The following is an 18,873-nucleotide window of genomic DNA, read 5'->3' as shown; positions in this document are numbered from 1 at the left end:
TTTTACTCTGCCAAGGAACCATGGACCTCAATATGAGACATATATTTCAACTTGATACATGTAGCCGTTCCCGAGAAAAAGGATTTTTAACTGACAGACAGACGGCAAAACAGTCTTATAAGGGTTCCGTTTTTATGACTGAGACACGAAACCCTAAAAAGGAACAATTTACAGGATAAGGGTGCAATTCATAAGAGATTGTAAACCATATCGATAATTTGTGTTTTCCCACAGAGCTTCTATATCACTTCTAGATTCCTTGACAGAAGATAATACCACAAATGAAATATTGTTCTTGTCTTATTCTTTAGCTTTTGTGCCACTCAACAATTGAAACTACTTGTGATTATGACAAGATATCTCAAATTGTTGATATGAGCTGTTAGCACTTATCTGCACTTTATGTCCTTACAATTTTTCTAATCGTCAGATGTATTACTCATGTAATAAGGTAATAGATGTATTTTGTGTATGCATAATGGATATTAAAATATATGGAACCAAAGAGGCACAGTCAAACACTTGCAGAAATCATTCCTTGTCTTAAATGTGATCTACAGTCAATGGATACGATACTAACATGAAAAAAAAAGAAAGAGTATTCATATTTGGTGAGAGAGAGAACTTACATCATCTGCTGACACCTCCAACACATCTGACAGATCCCACTCCAGAGATGGTAGAGGAAAGTTGATAAACCTAGCTGCAGATGCAATGCTAGGAATATGATGTGTTTGCAGAGCCTGGATTTCCCACAATGAGCTTTCAATTGCATGGCTTTTTACTGGATCACTTTCTTCCATAATGAAGGGATCACCTGTCACTTAAATGCAAGGGAAAACGAAAAAGGAGCATACACAACAAGTAGTTATTGGATAGTAACTTACAATATAAAAGATAATATGCACTAGAACTCAGTAAAGACAGATTATGAGTCAGCTGATAAACCATAAAGCAACAGAAAACATGAAACAGAAAATGAATTTTGTTTCATTAAACACAGCAACAAATTAATGCCAAACTCATGAGTGAAAGCACAACTCTCCTTTTGTACATTTTCCATTACTTGTTATTTTACTGTGGTTCTTAAGTGTTACCACATACACATATCAGAGAATAGGCAATAAAACTAGTCCCATAAGTTGAGCTGGGGGTGGGGGGGGGAGGGGGATTTTCATGAGTAATCTAAACATGCAACAAAATAGAAACATGAACAGATAAAATCAAGCAAGTTAGTAAATTTAAATATATTGGAATAACAACACAGCTGTATGGATTAGAAATATTTGCAATAGATGTAAACTTTAGTAAAATGGAATGAGCATACAGTATAACTAAAATAATCTACTACAAGAATTGCACCTCTAAAAATACAAAACTAAACCATTATACCATAGTGGTAAGACCAGTATGTTTATAAGCGTGTGAATGCATAACAATGAACTATAAAGTATAGAGAATAGAAATACTTGAAACATGGATTATTACAAAGTAATGGGTGTATTACAAACTACACATGGCTGGAACATGAGAATAATAAGGAGCACTATCAAAATATATAGAAAGTAGTAGAAGTAACAGCAAAGTGCAGATTAATCTTCTCTGGAAACTCTACACTGAATGAATGAGAACACGATAGGAGTAGCAACAGCAAGGATTACAGAAACAAGAAAAGAACTAAATAGAAACAATATCACATAACTGGAAAAAACAGAAAGCAAACAACAGCAACTGTTTTAAGAATAAGATATTAGATTTAGAACACACAAAAAATAAGCAGTTGAAAATGACATGAATAGAAGAAAGGAAAATACAACAGGGGGCAGTAGTAGTAAAATATGGAACTACAAAGAAAGAAGAGGAGTTGAGGTTGTTATGCAATCACTGTAGGCATAGAATAGTAAGCGTTAGTGGCAATTCATGTTTCATCTGAGTACTACTTTTAAATCATGAATAAGTGCAGAATTAGAAGTTAAATAATGGAAAATCCTCAACGGAATGTAACAAGAAAAGGATAGTTGCTACTCACCAGATAGTGGAGATGCTGAGTCGCAGAGAGGCACAATAAAAAGACTGTCGGAAAGTTACACACACACACACACACACACACACACACACACACACACATGCACGCGCGCGCGCGTGCGCTGACAAATGCAACTCACACACACGACCACAATCTCTGGCAGCTGGAGCCAGACTGCGAGCAGCGGGGCATTCTGGGAGAGGCAACCGGGTGGAGTTAAGGAGGAGGGCTGGTTCGGAGAGGGAGAGGAAGAGCAGAGTAGTGTGGGGGACAGTAAAGTGCTGCTGGGAACATGCAGGGAAGAAATGGAGAGTGGGGCAGCTAGGTGCAGTCGGGAGGTTAGACGGAGACTGGGGGAGAAAGAAGGGGGTTAGCAGAAAAGGAGAGAAGTAAAAAGACTGGGTGTGTTGGTGGAATAGAGGGCTGGGCAGTGCTAGAATGGGAACAGGGGTAAGGGAAATGACTGACAAAGGATGAAGCCAGGAGGGTTACGGGAACATAGAATATATTGCAGGAAGAGTTCCCACCTTTTGCAGGAAGAGTTCCCACCTGTGCAATTCAGAAAAGCTGGTTTGGTGGGAAGGATTCAGATGGCACAGGCTTTGAAGCAGTCACTGAAATGAAGGACTTTATATTTGGTGGCTTGTTGAGCAACAGGGTGGTCCATTTGTTTCTTGGCCATAGTTTGTTGTAATTCAGTTGCTCCAGTCCTGGTGCTACTAAGTCATGAGAAGAATGGTACTAAGTCAAGAGAAGAATGCTCCTCAGTGGCTGGACAATGAGGCTTTGGGAGGTGTTGGGTGATTGAAAAGATACGGCTTGGGAAATCTGTTTTTGTACAAGGTTAGGAGGGTAATTACGATCCATAAAGGCCTCTGTGAGACCCTCAGTATATTTCGGGAGAGACCACTTGTCACTACAAATGTGTCAGCCACAAGTGGCTTGGCTGTATGGAATGGTCTTCATGGTATGGAACGAGTGGCAGCTGTCGAAGTGGAGGTATGTGTGTGGTATGTTTGATATGAACAGAGGTACTGATATATCCATCTCTGAGGTGGAGGTCAACATCGAGGAAGGTGGCTTAATGGGTTGAATTGACCTCCACCTCAAGGATGACTATATGAATACTTCTGTCCATATCAAACCTACTACCCATAAGCAATACTTTCACTTGGACAGCGGCCATCTATTCTGTGCCAAGAAGACCCTTCCATGCAGCCTAGCGACCTGCAGATGTTGCATATGTAGTGATGAGTGGTCCCTCTCGAAATATACCAAGGGTCTCACAGAGGCCTTTACGGATCATAAACCTTGTACAAAAACAGATCTCCTGTGCCTCATCTTTCCAGTCACCCAATACCTTCTAAAGCCCCACCATATGGCCACAGAGGAGCATTCCCCTCATGACTCAGTACCACTCAGCACTGGAGCAACTGAATTACATTCTCCGTCTGGGTTTTGACAACCTCTTGTTGTGCCCTGCAATGAGAAAATCCTACCCACTATCCTTCCCACTCCTCCCACAGTGGTATTCTGCCGCCCACCTAACCTACACAATATCCTTGTCCATGCCTACACAGCCCCTGCTCCTAACCCCTTGCCTCATGGTAATATCCATGTAATAGACCTAGATCCAAGACCTGTCCCATGCATCCTTCCACCACCACCTCCTCCACACCTGTCACAATCATCACCTATCCCATCAAAAGCTGGGCTATATGAAACCAGTCTTGTGATCTACAAGCTAAGCTGCAACTACTGTGCCGCATTCTACGTGGGCATGACAACCAACAAGCTATCTGTCTGCATGACAACCGACAAGCTGTCTGTCCGCATGAACGTCTGACAAACTGTTGCCAAGAAACAAGTAGATCACCCTGTTGCTGAGCACACCACCCAACATGACGTCTTTCATTCAATGACTGCTTCACAGCCTGTGCCATTTAGAACTTTCCAACCAATAGGAGCTTTTCTGTATTGCACAGGTGGGAACTCTCCCTGCAATAATATATCCTATGTTCCCATAACCATCCTGGCTTTGATCTTCGTTTGTCATTGTCCTTACCCATCTAGCCCCATTCCTATTACCATTCCAGCACTACACAATCCTCTATTCCACCAACACACCCAGTTGTTTTACTTCTTTTCTGCTAACCTCCTCTCTCCCCCTCGCCTCCTCCGTCTAACCTACTGACTGCACCTAGCTGCCCCACTCTCCACCTCTTCCCTGCATGCTCCCAGCAGCATTTTACTGTCCCCCATCCCTACCCTCCTATTCCTCCTCCTGCCCGCCCTAGTCTCCTATTACTATCACATCGTTGCCTCTCCCGTAAGCTGCTCGCAGTCTGGTTCCAGCTGTCAGAGACTGTGGTGTGTGTGTGTGTGTGTGTGTGTGTGTGTGTGTGTGTCTATTTTTGACAATGGCCTTGTTGGGCGAAAACTAACTTTCTGGCAGTCTTTCTGATGTGCCTTTCTGTTACTCAGCATCTCTCCTATATGGGTAGTAGCACCTATCCCTTTCACTGAATTTGAAGTTAATATTATCATCAAGACAAGTATCCAATTTATGGATTACTGGAAACTAAATAATGGGACAGGTGCTATTTTTTTAAGAGTTTACTGGCACACAACAGTCTGCTCTGGATATCAGTGATTCTAGTGGTGGTGGTGGTGGTGGTGGTTGTTGGGTGATTAAGGGGGACTAAACAGCTAAGGTCATCAGTCCCCCATTCCAAAAACAGGCAAGACATAAATTCGCGGAGCAGGTAAAACCCCAAGGGGAAGGAGACTCCCCCCCCCCCCCCCCCCCCCCAGGCACTAAAAGAACACAAATTAGGCAACGAACATGACAGACAAGAAGAGTACAGATAAACACCACACAGAAAGAAACAGAAGAAAAGAAGATGGCCGGAGACTGGTTGACTGACCACGAGAACAAAAAAAAGGAAAGAGTCAACCATCTTACGACACACTAAAATCTGCAACCAAATATGAGAGACTTGAGGACAAGAGACACAGAAAGGGAAAGGTGCAGGACCTCCCTAAATGGAACCATAAAAAGGACTACCACGGATAAAATTTAAAACATCGTCAGCCATGGAGGCATCATCGCATAAAACCAAAGACAAAGTGCCCGGGAGATTAAAAGATTACCGGAGGGTGCGCCGTCGGGGACACTCCAACAAAATATGGACGACCGTCAGCCGGGACCCACACCGACACAGGGGGGGGGGGATCTGCGGGAGGAGCGCCACACATCGGTCGTCCCCTTGACAGCCCGCAGTTTATTCGGGGATGTCATGCCACGCCACTCAGCAGTCCACATCCCAAGCACCTTACGGCGCAACACCAGCTGCTGATCGTGAGCCGTGAGGCCGATCTCCAAAGCCCCTTTGGCCAGCCTGTCAACACGTTCATTCCCCGGGATGCCAACGTGACCTGGCGTCCAAACAAAGACCACTGAACGACCAGAACGGGTAATGGCGGAAACAGACTCCTGAACAGAGGACACCAGAGGAGAAGAGGCATAGCAGCAGTCGATGGCCTGGAGGCTGCTCAGGGAGTCACTGCAGATGACGATGGACGTACCTGAGCAGAAACGAATATGCTCAAGAGCGCGCAATATGGCCACCAGCTCTGCCGTAAAAATACTGCAGCCAGCCGGCAAGGAGCGCTGCTTAACATGGGCAGCGTGAGCAAAAGCGTAGGCAGTGCGACCATCAACCAGGGAACCATCAGTGTAGACAGCCTCACAGCCCGAAAATGAGGTGAGGAGTGCAAGAAAACGGCGACGGAGGGCCACAGGCGGAACCGAGTCCTTGGGTCCCTGTGCCAAGTCCAGACGGACGGACGGCTGGGGCAAACACCAGGGAGGCGTAGGTGCACGGACCCGGAAGGGAGGCAAAAGAGGGGAGGACCCCAGTTCCGACAGCAGGGACTGGACGCGGGCAGCTATGGAAAGCCCAGACCTAGGTCGCCTTTCGGGCAGATGGAGGACCATGGCAGGGAAAAGCAGGCAACGATTGGGATGGCCCAGTGAGCAATGCACATGGACAGCATAGTCGGCGAGAAGTCGATGGCGGCGAATCCGCAGCGGGGGAACCCCGGCCTCCACCAGTAGACTATCCACGGGGCTCGTACGAAAGGCGCCAGTTGCAAGCCGAACCCCACAGTGGTGTATGGGGTCTAACAAGGTCAACACTGAGGGTGATGCAGACCCATAGGCCAGGCTCCAATAATCAAGCCTGGACTGCACAAGGGCTCTGTACAATCGCAACAGTGTGCAGCGATCTGCACCCTAAGACGTGTGGCTCAGGCAGCGGAGGGCGTTGAGGTGCCGCCAGCACTTTTGCTGCAGCTGAGTAATATGAGGAACCCATGTGAGCCGGGCATCAAAGACGAGTCCTAAGAAGTGGCAAGTGTCCACCACTTCAAGCAGGTGGCCCTCGAGGTAAAGTTCAGGATGAGGGTGGACCGTCCGACGCCTGCAGAAGTGCATAACTCGAGTCTTGGCTGCAGAGAACTGAAAACCGTGAGTCAGAGCCCATGATGCTGCCTAGCGAACGGCTACTTGCAGGCGGCGTTCGGCGACTCCCGTAGTCGTGGAGCTAAACGAGATGCAGAAGTCGTCGGCATACAAAGAAGGAGACACCGACGACCCCACGGCTGCAGCCAGACCATTAATGGCCACTAGAAATAAGGAGACGCTCAACACCGAGCCCTGCGGGACCCCATTTTCCTGTGTATAAGAGGAACTAGAGGTGGCACCGACTTGCACCCGGAAAGAGCGGCACAATAGAAAGGTTTGAAGAAAAGCCGGGAGCCGACCACGAAGACCCCACTCATGCAACGTAGCAAGGATGTGATGCCTCCATGTGGTGTCATACGCCTTCCGCAGATCAAAAAATACAGCAACGAGATGCTGACGTTGGGCAAAGGCCATACGGATAGCAGATTCCAGCCGCACCAAATTGTCCGCTGCAGACCGGCCTCGACGGAAGCCACCCTGGGATGGAGCGAGGAGACCGCGCGACTCAAGGACCCAACACAAACGCTGCCCCACCATACGTTTGAGCAATTTGCACAAAACATTGGTGAGGGTAATGGGACGATAGCTGTCCACCGCCAGTGGGTCCGCACCGGGCTTCAAGATGGGGACAATAAGACCCTCTCGCCATTGCGACGGGAACACGCCTTCACTCCAAATGCGGTTAAAGATGGTGAGGATGTGTCTCTGGCAGTCCCTGGAGAGATGCTTCAGCATCTGTGCGTGGATGCAGTCTGGTCCTGGTGCTGTATCAGGGCAATCGGCGAGGGCAGCGAGGAATTCCCTCTCGCTGAAAGGAGCATTGTATTTTTCAGAACGATGCGTGTGGAATGATAACGGCGTCTGCTCGGCTCGCTCCTTGAGAGAGCGAAAGGCGGGGGGATAAGTTGCAGTCGCAGAGCTCTTAGCAAAGTGTGCAGCAAGGTGTTCAGCAATGGCGGCAGCGTCCGTGCAGACAGCGCCGTCTAAGGAGATCCCAGGGTCACCCATAGAGGTCTGGTATCCATAAATCCGCCGGATCTGGGACTACACGAGCGAGGGGGAGACACGGAAGCCCAAGGATGAGACATACCTCACCCAGCACTCCTGCTTACGCCGTGTAATAAGACGACGGGCCAAGGCACGGAGCCTCTTGAAGGCGATGAGGGTCTCTAGAGATGGGTGCCGCCTATGACGCTGGAGGGCCTGCCTACGGTCGCGAACAGCCTCAGCAATCTCCGGCGACCACCAGGGTACAGCCTTCCTCCGAGGGAGTCCAGAAGAGCGGGGGATGGCAGCCTCGGCCGCCGAAATGATTGACGTGGTTAAGACACGGACCACCTCGTCAATGTCACCCTGTGGGGGAGACTCGATGGTTGCAGCGGAAGTAAAAGCCGGCCAGTCAGCCCTGTGGAGAGCCCAGCGGGGCAGGCGCCCAGAAGAATGACACTGGGGCAGTGACAAATAATGGGAAAATGGTCACTACCACACAGGTCAGGATGCACTCTCCAGTGGAGGGATGGGACAAGGCCGGGGCTGCAAAGAGAGAGATCGATGGCCGAGAACGAGCCATGGGCCACACTGAAATGCGTGGGAGCACCGGTGTTCAAAAGGCTAAGGTCGAGCTGAGCCAACAAATGCTCCACGGCACGATCGCGGTCATCGGAGACAGTCCCACCCCACAGAGGGTTGTGGGCATTGAAATCGCCCAGCAACAAGAAAGGTGGCGGCAATTGGGCTATCAGAGCAGCCAGGACATGCTGCGCGACGGCACCATCTGGTGGAAGGTAAAGACTGCAGACGGTAACAGCCTGTGGCGTCCACACCCGAACAGCGACAGCCTCTAAAGCTGTTTGTAGAGGAACAAACTCGCTGTGAAGAGAGTTAAGGACATACATGCAGACGCCACCAGACACCCTTTCATAAGCTGCCCGGTTCTTATAATAACCCCGATAGCCACGGAGGGCGGGGGTTCGCATTGCGGGAAACCAAGTTTCCTGAAGGGCAATGCAGAAGAAAGGGTGAAGGCTGATAAGTTGTCGGAGCTCAGCTAGATGGTGGAAGAAACCGCTGCAGTTCCACTGGAGGATGGTATTGTCCATGGATGGGAAAGGCGTGGAGGGACTGGGGAGGCAGATTAAGCCTCCTGGGCCCCTGCTGCTACTGAGTCACCACCTGTACAACAGCCATCCACTGCGTCCGAGGGACTGGCGAGATCCAGGTCCTCAGCGGACGCCAGAATCTCCACCTCATCTTCGGATGCAGAGTGAGAAGGTTGTGGTGGGACAGGTGCCACCGCAATGTCAGTATGCTTGGGAGCCTTTTTCTTGGCCTGCTTTGTGCGCTGTGCCTTAGGTGGTTCTGGCTGGGAGGGCCGCACCGGGTCAGTCTCAGGGACTGAAGACGACCGTGACACCTTACGACCAGCGACCGGTGGTTGTTTCAGAAACTTGCGGGTGTCTGCTGTGCCGCTGGTCGGAACTTGTGAAGGGAGGTCCCCAAGGGACCCCTTCCTTGCGAGAGTAGCCGAAGAAGTCTGACGCTTCTCCGGATGGGAAGGGGGAACTGATGTCCCTGATTGTTGGGGGGGGGGGGGGGGGGGGAGGGGGGGGTGTTGCTCCTGAAGTAGATGGAGCAGGAGCAACAGGTTGTGAAGTGCCCCCCACAAGCAAGGGGGCTGGTGGATGCTGACCGATTTTAGAGCCGAGTCGTGATGATGGAAGAACCGTCGTTGCAGCAGCGGCGTAGGTTGACGTCATTGCCACAGGATGGAGCCGCTCGTATTTCCGTCTAGCCTCGGGGTAGGTCAGGCGGTCCAGGGTCTTATATTCCATTATCTTCCTTTCTTTCTGGAATATCCTACAGTCTGGCGAGCAGGGGGAATGGTGTTCTCCGCAGTTAACACAGATAGGAGGCGGGGCACATGGAGTATCAGGATGCGAAGGACGTCCACAATCCCGACACGTGATGCTGGAAGTACAGCGAGATGACATGTGCCCGAACTTCCAGCATTTAAAACACCGCATCGGAGGAGGGATATATGGCTTGACATCACAACAGTAAACCATCACCTTAATCTTTTCGGGTAAGACATCACCTGCAAAGGCCAAGATGAAGGCACCGGTGGCTACCTGATTATCCCTTGGACCCCGATGGACGCACCGGACGAAGTGAACACCTCGTCGTTCGAGGTTGGCGCGCAATTCATTGTCGAACTGCAGAAGAAGATCCCTGTGGAATATAATACTCTGGACCATGTTGAGACTCTTATGCGGCGTGATGCTAACTGAAACATCCCCCAACTTGTCACAATTGAACAACATCCGGGACTGGGCAGAGGATGCCGTTTTGATGAGCACAGAACCAGAGCGCATCTTGGACAAGCCCTCCACCTCCCCGAACTTGTCCTCTAAATGCTCCACAAAAAACTGGGGCTTGGTTGACATAAACGATTCCCCATCAACTCGCGTACACACAAGGAACCGGGGTGAATATTCTCCACTGCCTTCTTTTGCCATACGTTCCTCCCATGGAGTGGCCAGGGAGGGAAATGATCTTGGATTGAATTGCTTGCCGTTGAGGTTAGACCTCGATCGCTTAGAGACTGCTGGTGGAGGCCCACCAGCAAGAGATGATGTACCACGCTTCATTGCGGGTCATCCGCCCTGATGCCACCCACTCCGACCAAGGGCTCTCCCCATGGGCACCACCCAGCCACAGCAAAGACCACCTGGCAGGATGGCCATTGCTGGGAGTCCCGATGCCCCAGAGGGATACGCATCTACTTCTCGGCATATGTGGGGAGGTAGCAGCTCAGGCATCAGCAGTGCGATCCCTGTGTAGTCAGGGGGCTACCACCAAGAGGGTACATGACGACCCCACCACAACGGACTGGCTACCGTGCTGGATGTCGGGTGTCGAATATCCATATGTGTCAGGAGGGCAAAGATGGAAGTTCATAATGGAGGGCATGTATGCTGCCCGGAACACACAGCAGCTGATGTGGCTGGAAGCACGGTGGAAGGCCAACTCCATGACAAAATCTGTTGTGCCAGATCTTAGGGCAAGATGGATATATAATCACCACGTAAGGTGTCCTTCCCCAAATGGTACGCACTAACAGAAAATTTTGAAAGGTAGTGGTCAAACCCCTTAGGGGACCATCACATTAAGGCTGAAACATTTGAGACTCCTTTTAGTCACCTCTTACGACAGGCAGGAATACCGCGGGCCTATTCTTACCCCCGAACCCGCAGGGGGAAGTGATTCTAGTGACTGGAAGTGTGCGTGTGCATATGCATATGCGCGTGTAAGATAGTAGTCACAAAACACAACTAGTAGTACTTACTGAAAAATCAGTTGTTAAGTTAATACTGGCTACTGGAAAGAATCTTTCACCCTGCAGCACAGTGTGTGCTGTTTTGAAACCTCCTGACAGATTAAGATTGTGTGCTGTACTGGGACTTGATCTCTCAACCTTGCCTTCAGGGGGCAATGCTCTTACCAATGGAGACACAAAGGCACTACTCAAAACATGACATGACCTGTTGGTTGTAAGTATTGTTTGCATACCTCAGTTGGTAAGCAAACTGCTCGTGAAAGGAAAGGTCCTAGGTTCGAATCACAGTCCAGCATTCAGTTATAATTTGTCTGGAAGTTCTAATACTATGTACTTTACAAAATTTACCAGATATCTTTCCTCAGAAGTTAAGTTTAGCACAATATCATGTCCAGAGAATCGACTTCTTTTTAGCTGTACTGGAGGGCATACAGAGAACAATTACTAAAAAATCATATGTTTCTGCACAGCCACCTAAATTTTTTTCAGTGAAGTGTTTTGTTGTTACAATACAACACTTGAATCAAGCAAACATTAAACAGCCACATCTCCCATATGCAAAGAAATCCCACCATAAAAGTCTAATATGGACTCCTGTAGAAGTAAACTCAATATTTTTTCTACAGAAATGATACTTTGGCAGGCAAATACTGGAAAAGTTCAGGTAAATGCTACTGATTCTATTTCTTGTTGCTGTAAGGGGAGAACTTCCATAAGAATTTCCAAGAATAGCTTTGTTTCATGGCAGGTTATATATGTCATGCATCAAGTGGCTCATTAACTTTTCACGTTGACTCTAGAGCACCATTTCGAAGATCCCTCATTTTAAGTGGAAGGAAAATAAATAGAAACTGACATTCTGATATGACTTCAAATATTATCAGCATAACAATTGTAATTTAAAACAACATAATGCTCTTTTTTACATTCAAATTAGAATTTCTTCAGACTTTACTGTGCTTATACTTTCAATTTTTTTAACCTTAAAATCAACACTTTTTTTGCTTAACCACATGACACCATGTTATTTTCTAGTTTAACTCAAACTGAGCCAAAGTTTGACATACTTTTACACCCAAATAACTGATCATGTTGGATCCCCTAAATTAGAAGACAATAATCCCCTGCAGCAAGGAATCAGTTTGTGAAAAACTATGAACTGCCTTGAAAAACAAACTATATTGTGTAAAAAAACTGATAAAACAAAAAAATTACATTTATCTTTAACTGACAAACAAAGAGTTTTCACAGTCAGCTATATTAATGTTTTGGTAGTCGTGTTTGCTATGAAGCTTATACATCGACAAGTAAATTTACTATTAATGCATCACCAGTAAGCTTCTGTTGAATCATATGATTTCTAAGTGGATCTACCCAACATTCATTGGAGACTAACAAAACAATGCATATCAATAAATGCAGCATCTAGAACAAACTCTGCTTGCATACAAAATTGACTCATTTTCTGTTTCAATGCATCTTTAAGTGTGATAATACAAAGCCACAGTGGGGAAAAGAACTGGTTTTAACAGAGTGCTACTAGAACTGTGCTGATGATAACAAACTGGAAATGACTGTTTCTGAATTTACAGCTGGAATAAGAAAATGACATTGACAGTGCACTTTAAGGAACTATCTTGCTACTCATGTGACATAATTTAGGAAAGTTATTCTAAAGCTAAATCACAAAATGGAAGATGTGGATCTCAGTCTCATTTCTCTCTAATAGTATCGAATGGTCTTAGTCAAGTTATTTAGGAATAAAGGCAACAATTCACCAAACAGTAGGTGCATTGAGTTATCGAGAGGGAAATAAACAACACTGAAACTTTGCTAGTTTCAGTTCAGTAGCTTGATAGAGTGTATTGGGTGGAGTGGGCAAGTGGAGAAAGGAGGGAGGGAGAGGGCTGGAGGGTTGGGGAAGGATAGCTCTTGGCTAGGAATGTTACACGGGCACTGGTACAGGTGAATTTGAGAAGTGTTCAATGACAATGAACAGGAGAGTAAGTGTGTGGGTGTGGGTGTGGGTGTGGGTGTGCGTGTGTGTGTGTGTGTGTGTGTGTGTGTGTGTGTGTGTGTGTGTGTGTGTGGGGTGCGTGCGCGTACGCACGCATGAATGTGTGCTATTCAGTGAGCTGTTATTTATATTCCTAGATTATTTAAATTCTACCAGGGCTTACCATTACTGGATCAAAGTCACTTGCTTCAGGGACTGTCTTGTATCATAGCATGTGTCCACTGGCAAGTAAATTCCTGTAAGTCACTTGCAACAGCTGCTTCTGCGAGTTATTTCACATGGAGGTAGCACCAGCAAGTCAACTTATGCAAATTTCATCATCTTACAGAAGTAGCTTCTGTGAGTTAAAGGAAACAGTTTCTTAACATCCTGCTGCAAGTAGGTGTCGAACTTGCCAGTTGCTGGAAGTTTTTCTTCAGCTTGCAGGAGTTGTACAAATTCCCTACCACTATGGAATTGTCAGTGTCAAAAAGAAGAATGGTGCAAAGAGAGCAATTGTACCTCTGGAGCCCTTAAACATACATAGCCGACCACCATAGGCAAGGCACTGCAGAATGAATTTGTCAATTACTTTGTTTTACCAGAAGAGGAAGTGGAATGGCAGTATAGATGTCTTTAAATGGTACCTGATTTTTTGTTGTTGTTGGCAGAAACATAAATGTGATACATTTGTCACAAAATTAATAAATACTGTTTGTAAAAATCAAAGAGTACAGAAAAGGTCATCTCTTGGTGATAGAGCTTGCTGCAGTTCTGCATCCCGTTTTTGAATATTTTATTGTACAACAGGAAAGAGATGTTCAAAATTAGTACATGACGTTCTCAGAAAGCTTTTTCAAGCTTAGTGACGTTCTCTGATTTTATTCCATTCAATAGTATCTCTTCACAACTTAAAATATACATAACTCTGTATCCATTTCTTCACCCAAGCATTTCTTTTTTTCTTAACTTCGTTTTTCATAATGATTTTTCCTCAATAATAATAATGCAACACCAGTGCCACCTGCTCTTGTTCTTAAGCAGGACAATATAAACTTTCACCTGCCTATCTTACAATGCAACTCTCGTGGAAACACTTCTGCATGTGCTTGCTGCAAATTCCTGGGTTTAACTTGCTGAATTGACTTGCAGAAGGAAACTTGCACAAGCTTTTGTTCTAGTGTAAACCCTTCAGCAAACGTCTCAGAAGTTATTTGCTAGTGGACACACTCCTTTATAGGCCATATTTCTTCAATCTTTCCAGGAGGAGGAGGGGGGAGGAGAATACGAGCAGTAACTTCTCGTTTGTTGGACATCCAGTATAGTGTAAATAACAATATGGTTCTTGAGCTATGGTCAAAATTTACGCAACCTCTGCAATTACAGGGAATGAAAAATGTGGTGCAAAATAAATGATGTTTTAGCATATTGCAACAGTTACTATAATGCATACCTTGCTGTCCTTGCGTACAGTTCACAAGTATCTGCAGACCTGGATGGCGTATTAACAAGTTTCCCACAAATCTTAATATGATCAAAATGTCCTGTGGTGGTGCCAGAAGAGCAAGCCTTGAGAGACGTTTCACAAATGCTGCAACTAAGTTCTCTGGAAGATGTCTAAATGGAGGTCAGAAAAGTAATATAATTTTGATTAACGAAAAAATAAAAGCACTTTGTAAACGGATAGAAGAAAAGTATTATCCTAATAAAGCTCAAATCAGCACTAAAAGAAGAAAGAAACAAAACAAATATGGCCATACTTACGTCGAACTCAGGAAAATATCTGATAAGTAGAACAACCGAGCCTTGTATTTAGTGTGGAATATCTCTGGCTCAAATAATGAATATAGCTTCTTGTAAATGTTAGGATACTCCCTATAAAAAATAAAATTCTATTCTCATTACAGCACACAATATCAGCAACATAAAGTTGTTATAATGTAGTCACTTACAGATTATGATGTTGTATGAGAGTAAAAATTCCTTGTAGTGCCAGTAAACTAACAGGACCACCTAATAGAGAAGAGAAAAACAAAAAAAAAATTAAAGCCTTTTAAAAGAAAAAAATGCATGTGTGAGGCACATGGAACCATATAAGAAACAGCTTCATCAAACAAAATCTTAGATGATACTAGAAAAATATTAAAAGATAATTATTATTTGGTCCAAGAAAGACAATTTAAGCTACAGAGGTAGTATTAGTACAGAAATCTAGTAACTGCAGATTTTTCATTGCATATCAGAATTCAATGGATTAAGCACATTTCATCTGAAAGATGACCTCAGAACTTGTAATGAGAATTTAAGAGAGAAAGGATCACAAACAAAGTATGAAATGAATAAATTAAAGTGAAATGAGCAGTAAGTCTCCCAACCAACTGATCAAGATATACTATGGATAGGAATGATGATTATGAGTTACCATGCTGGCAACGACTGATATAATTTTGAAACAGATTTCTGCTCTATTTTGACAAAATTAGTGCTTACAGGTTTTGAGAAATTGATCACTTTCCACAATCCATATCAGAAAGCACTTGAAAACTGTACACAATTTATAAATTAAGATTGTTTACATAGTATATGACATTTTTCACTTCATGCTTGCTATTTTTGTACAAAACTTTCATCCGCTCTCCTGATAAAACATAAGCCAGGATGGCTGGACAGAGCATGAGCCTTCTCATTCTCCCAAATTAGAGGCCTTTGTATCAAAAAATGCATTATCTCACATGACTATTTCAAACATTCAGCAATCTTATGCCTTTTATACTTGGAAAAAGTTAGCTCAATAGCATAAAAAACAATTATAAACTGATCATTAAGTCTCTTCACAGCTCATATCAAAATTCCAAGGAAGAGAAGGAAAAACAGTAGCACTGAAAGATCTAAGTTGAGACAAGGCCCTTGGAGTAGATGACATTCCCTCGGGATTATAGATGTTCTTAGGAAATCCAGCCAAGACAAAACTAATCCAAATGATGTGCAAGATATATGAGACAAGTGAAATACCCTCATTCTTCCAGTTGAATGTAATAATGTCAATTGATATCCATATTGTTCCATAAAAACACGGGAGAACTGCCGGATGTCAGTAACGTCCTGCCACGATATTTCGGTGCAGAGTCTTCTGGCCATCTTCAGGTGAGTACCACTGTAGTAGTACTGGCGAGTACAGGCTGAGTTCTGCTATTTAAAGCGACACTGAGCAGCGCATGCGCAATGTCACCTCAGTATGGCTTTAAATAGCAGAGCTCAGCGCGTACTCACCACTACTACTACAGTAAGTTCTCACCTGAAGATGGCCAGAAGATTCTGCGCTGAAATATCGTGGCAGGATGTTACTGACATCCGGCAGTTCTCCTGTGTTTTTATGGAACAATCAGTACGCCAGGAAAGCTTTAAACATCACAATGATATCCATACTTTTGGAGCCCTGAAGAAGACATTTGTGGACATCAATTTGCTTTGGACAAAGAGGTGCATGCTTGGGTACAATCATGGTTCTGTAGGCAAACTGCAAGTATTTTTCCATGAAAGCACTGACGATCTTGTCTCACAGTGGGATTAATATATTAACAATTATGATGATTACTTTTGAAATAATACACAGTTTACTTACTTTTTCCATCCATTTCATTTTCATTTGACTACACATTATATACATACCGTATGTGTAATTTTTACTTTCAGTATAAGATCCTACATGTTATTTTTCAGTTATGATCTGCTTTTGTTTTGTCATATTTCTGTATGACTGTTACAACATTGATTTGTGGCAAGAGATATGGTTATATATTAAAATATGTTTGATAAAAATTGATTTATGTTATCTGTCGTCTAAGAATCTTGGCAAAGTTCTCAATATATCACACGTTCTTTGTATTTTGTAGTGAATATTTATCCTGCTTGTCTGGTGTAGAAATGTTACAGCCATTACATTTAACAATATTATGAAAAGGATAGTTGCTACTCACCATATAGCACAGATACTCACTTGCAGATAGGTACAACAAAAAAGACTGACATACAATAACCTTTTGGCCAAAAAGGCCTTTGTCAGACACACACACACACACACACACACACACACACACACACACACACAAAACCACTGTCTCTGGCAGCTGAAGCCATACTACAAACAGCAGTGCATGAGAGGAGAGGCCTCTCCCGTCATGCACTGCTGTTCCTGTTTGTAGCCTGGTTCAGCTGCCAGAAACTGTGGTCAAGTGTATGTGAGTTGCATTTGCATGTCTGGGAGAGAGAGAGAGAGAGAGAGAGAGAGAGAGAGAGAGAGAGAGACAGAGTGTGTGAGTGTGTTCTACTTTTAACAAAGTCTATTGTGTGATAGTGTGACATATGCGCTATATAGTGAGCAGCAACTATCCTTTTCATAATATTGTTACATTCTACCCGAATTTTCAACTGTTTGATTTAGTCATTACATTTAATTTTATATATTCCTGATTGGTCTTTTTTTTTTAAGTTTTGTCTGTTCCATTTCTTATATTTAGTCCCTGTTTATTTTCATCTAGCTCTGCAGATCAATGGTTAGTTTGTCTGGCTGCTATGCTGAGGACTCTGGTTCAATTCTGGGTGCTGTTAGGAACTTTTCATTGGGAGGAGGACTGGAATGGAGCGCACTTAGGCTCTTGAAGCCAACATAGGAGCAAGGTGAACGAGAAGTGATGGCTCAAAGACCATGAAAGCCGACAACTACTGGAAGACTGTGAGCTGACATCACATCCTCCATTCTGTATTAAACGACGCCATTGGTAGAATGACTTGGCAACTGGTTGGTCACTATTGGCCCATCAGGGCCAGAATGTGTAGCTTTGCTTTGATAGTTTATTTTCAGTGCAAAAGCTCATTTTAAATTACTATGACAAAATGTGTTTCTCATTTTTTGAGAAATATTTCTCAAAAGGTGATACGGTAATGATGCTTTCTTTCTTCTTTTGCTAATGCTATTTCATCATTTTCATCTGCAAATTTGGCATTAATTTTCTTTCTGTATATTTAATCACCTATATTAGGATTTTAAGGATTATTTGTGACTACAATTTTAATTGTATCCAATTTGGCGTTCATGTTTTCTTTGGTAAGTGGAACTTGAATGATGCGATCTACCATGGCATGAAAATAAGCTGCTATATGTGCTAGTGGACGGCATGAATTATATGTTATACAGTCACTTGTGGTTGGTTTACAAAATATGTCAGATTTATGGTTGCTATTCTCATTAGCTAGTTTTTTGTACGAGAAGTTTATGCTCTTGTCTGTTTCATATTCTACAGTAAATCTGATGCTATTTTCTTATGCTTCATTTATTTTGTACGTATCTAAGAAAAAAAACTTGCTTGGGTTTCTGCAAGGCAGCTCCCCAATGGCAACCCATCATTCTGTTTGTATATCTGTCCCTGGAAACTGAAGTAATTTTGTGATAGTTCTATTTCTGGGAGATTGGCCAGTTCATATATTTCTGGTTGGCTAATCTGCCAAATTCTGGTATGTTATTTCTTGTGATTTCAATATATAGAACATTTGATTAGAGACTAATGACATCTAAAGAAATGAATTTTCCTCACTTACTGGTTTTTTTTCACATTTTTTGGATTTTTTATTTCATTATAACATTTGCAATTTTCTGAATAAAATGGTATATGTATCACTTACAAACTTGCATGGGAAGTATTTTTTTTTAATATTGTCTATATCGGTTGAAAATGTTAAAATTTTTACATGCATTACTCCAAGATCTAACAGTATTGGTAACTTTTTATGTACAAGGCTGTGGTTTACAGTGTTATAAAGGTGAAATAACGTTGTGTGAACTGGTAGCACTGTTGAAAACAGTATCATAAAATTTTTGTAGTATAAACACACATTGTATGTGGAAGTGCTAATGTTTTCTTGAGGAAAAGTGATGAATAAACAGGTACATCTCTAAAAAAATAAAGTGTGACACCAAAATGAGGTATTTT

At 44.0% G+C, this 18,873-nt stretch overlaps 1 protein-coding gene across 2 annotated transcripts in view; it reads right to left on the bottom strand.

The window, feature by feature from the left end:
- The window catches only part of LOC124778849 (nucleolar complex protein 4 homolog A), a 163,823-nt gene that overhangs the window by 40,406 nt on the left and 104,544 nt on the right, over window positions 1-18,873 (bottom strand). For both annotated transcript variants that reach the window (XM_047253673.1, XM_047253680.1), the window contains exons 6-9: window positions 14,839-14,899; window positions 14,651-14,761; window positions 14,340-14,503; window positions 630-823 (exon numbers count right to left, since the gene is read on the bottom strand). In XM_047253673.1, coding sequence (XP_047109629.1) covers window positions 630-823; window positions 14,340-14,503; window positions 14,651-14,761; window positions 14,839-14,899 — 530 coding nt within the window. The remainder of the gene's footprint in view (window positions 1-629; window positions 824-14,339; window positions 14,504-14,650; window positions 14,762-14,838; window positions 14,900-18,873) is intronic.

This window comes from Schistocerca piceifrons, chromosome 1, assembly GCF_021461385.2.
Source record: "Schistocerca piceifrons isolate TAMUIC-IGC-003096 chromosome 1, iqSchPice1.1, whole genome shotgun sequence".
In the NCBI taxonomy this organism is placed as follows: domain Eukaryota; kingdom Metazoa; phylum Arthropoda; class Insecta; order Orthoptera; family Acrididae; genus Schistocerca; species Schistocerca piceifrons.
Note: the sequence above shows the minus strand (reverse complement) of the source record. Positions and strands in the feature narration are given on the sequence as shown.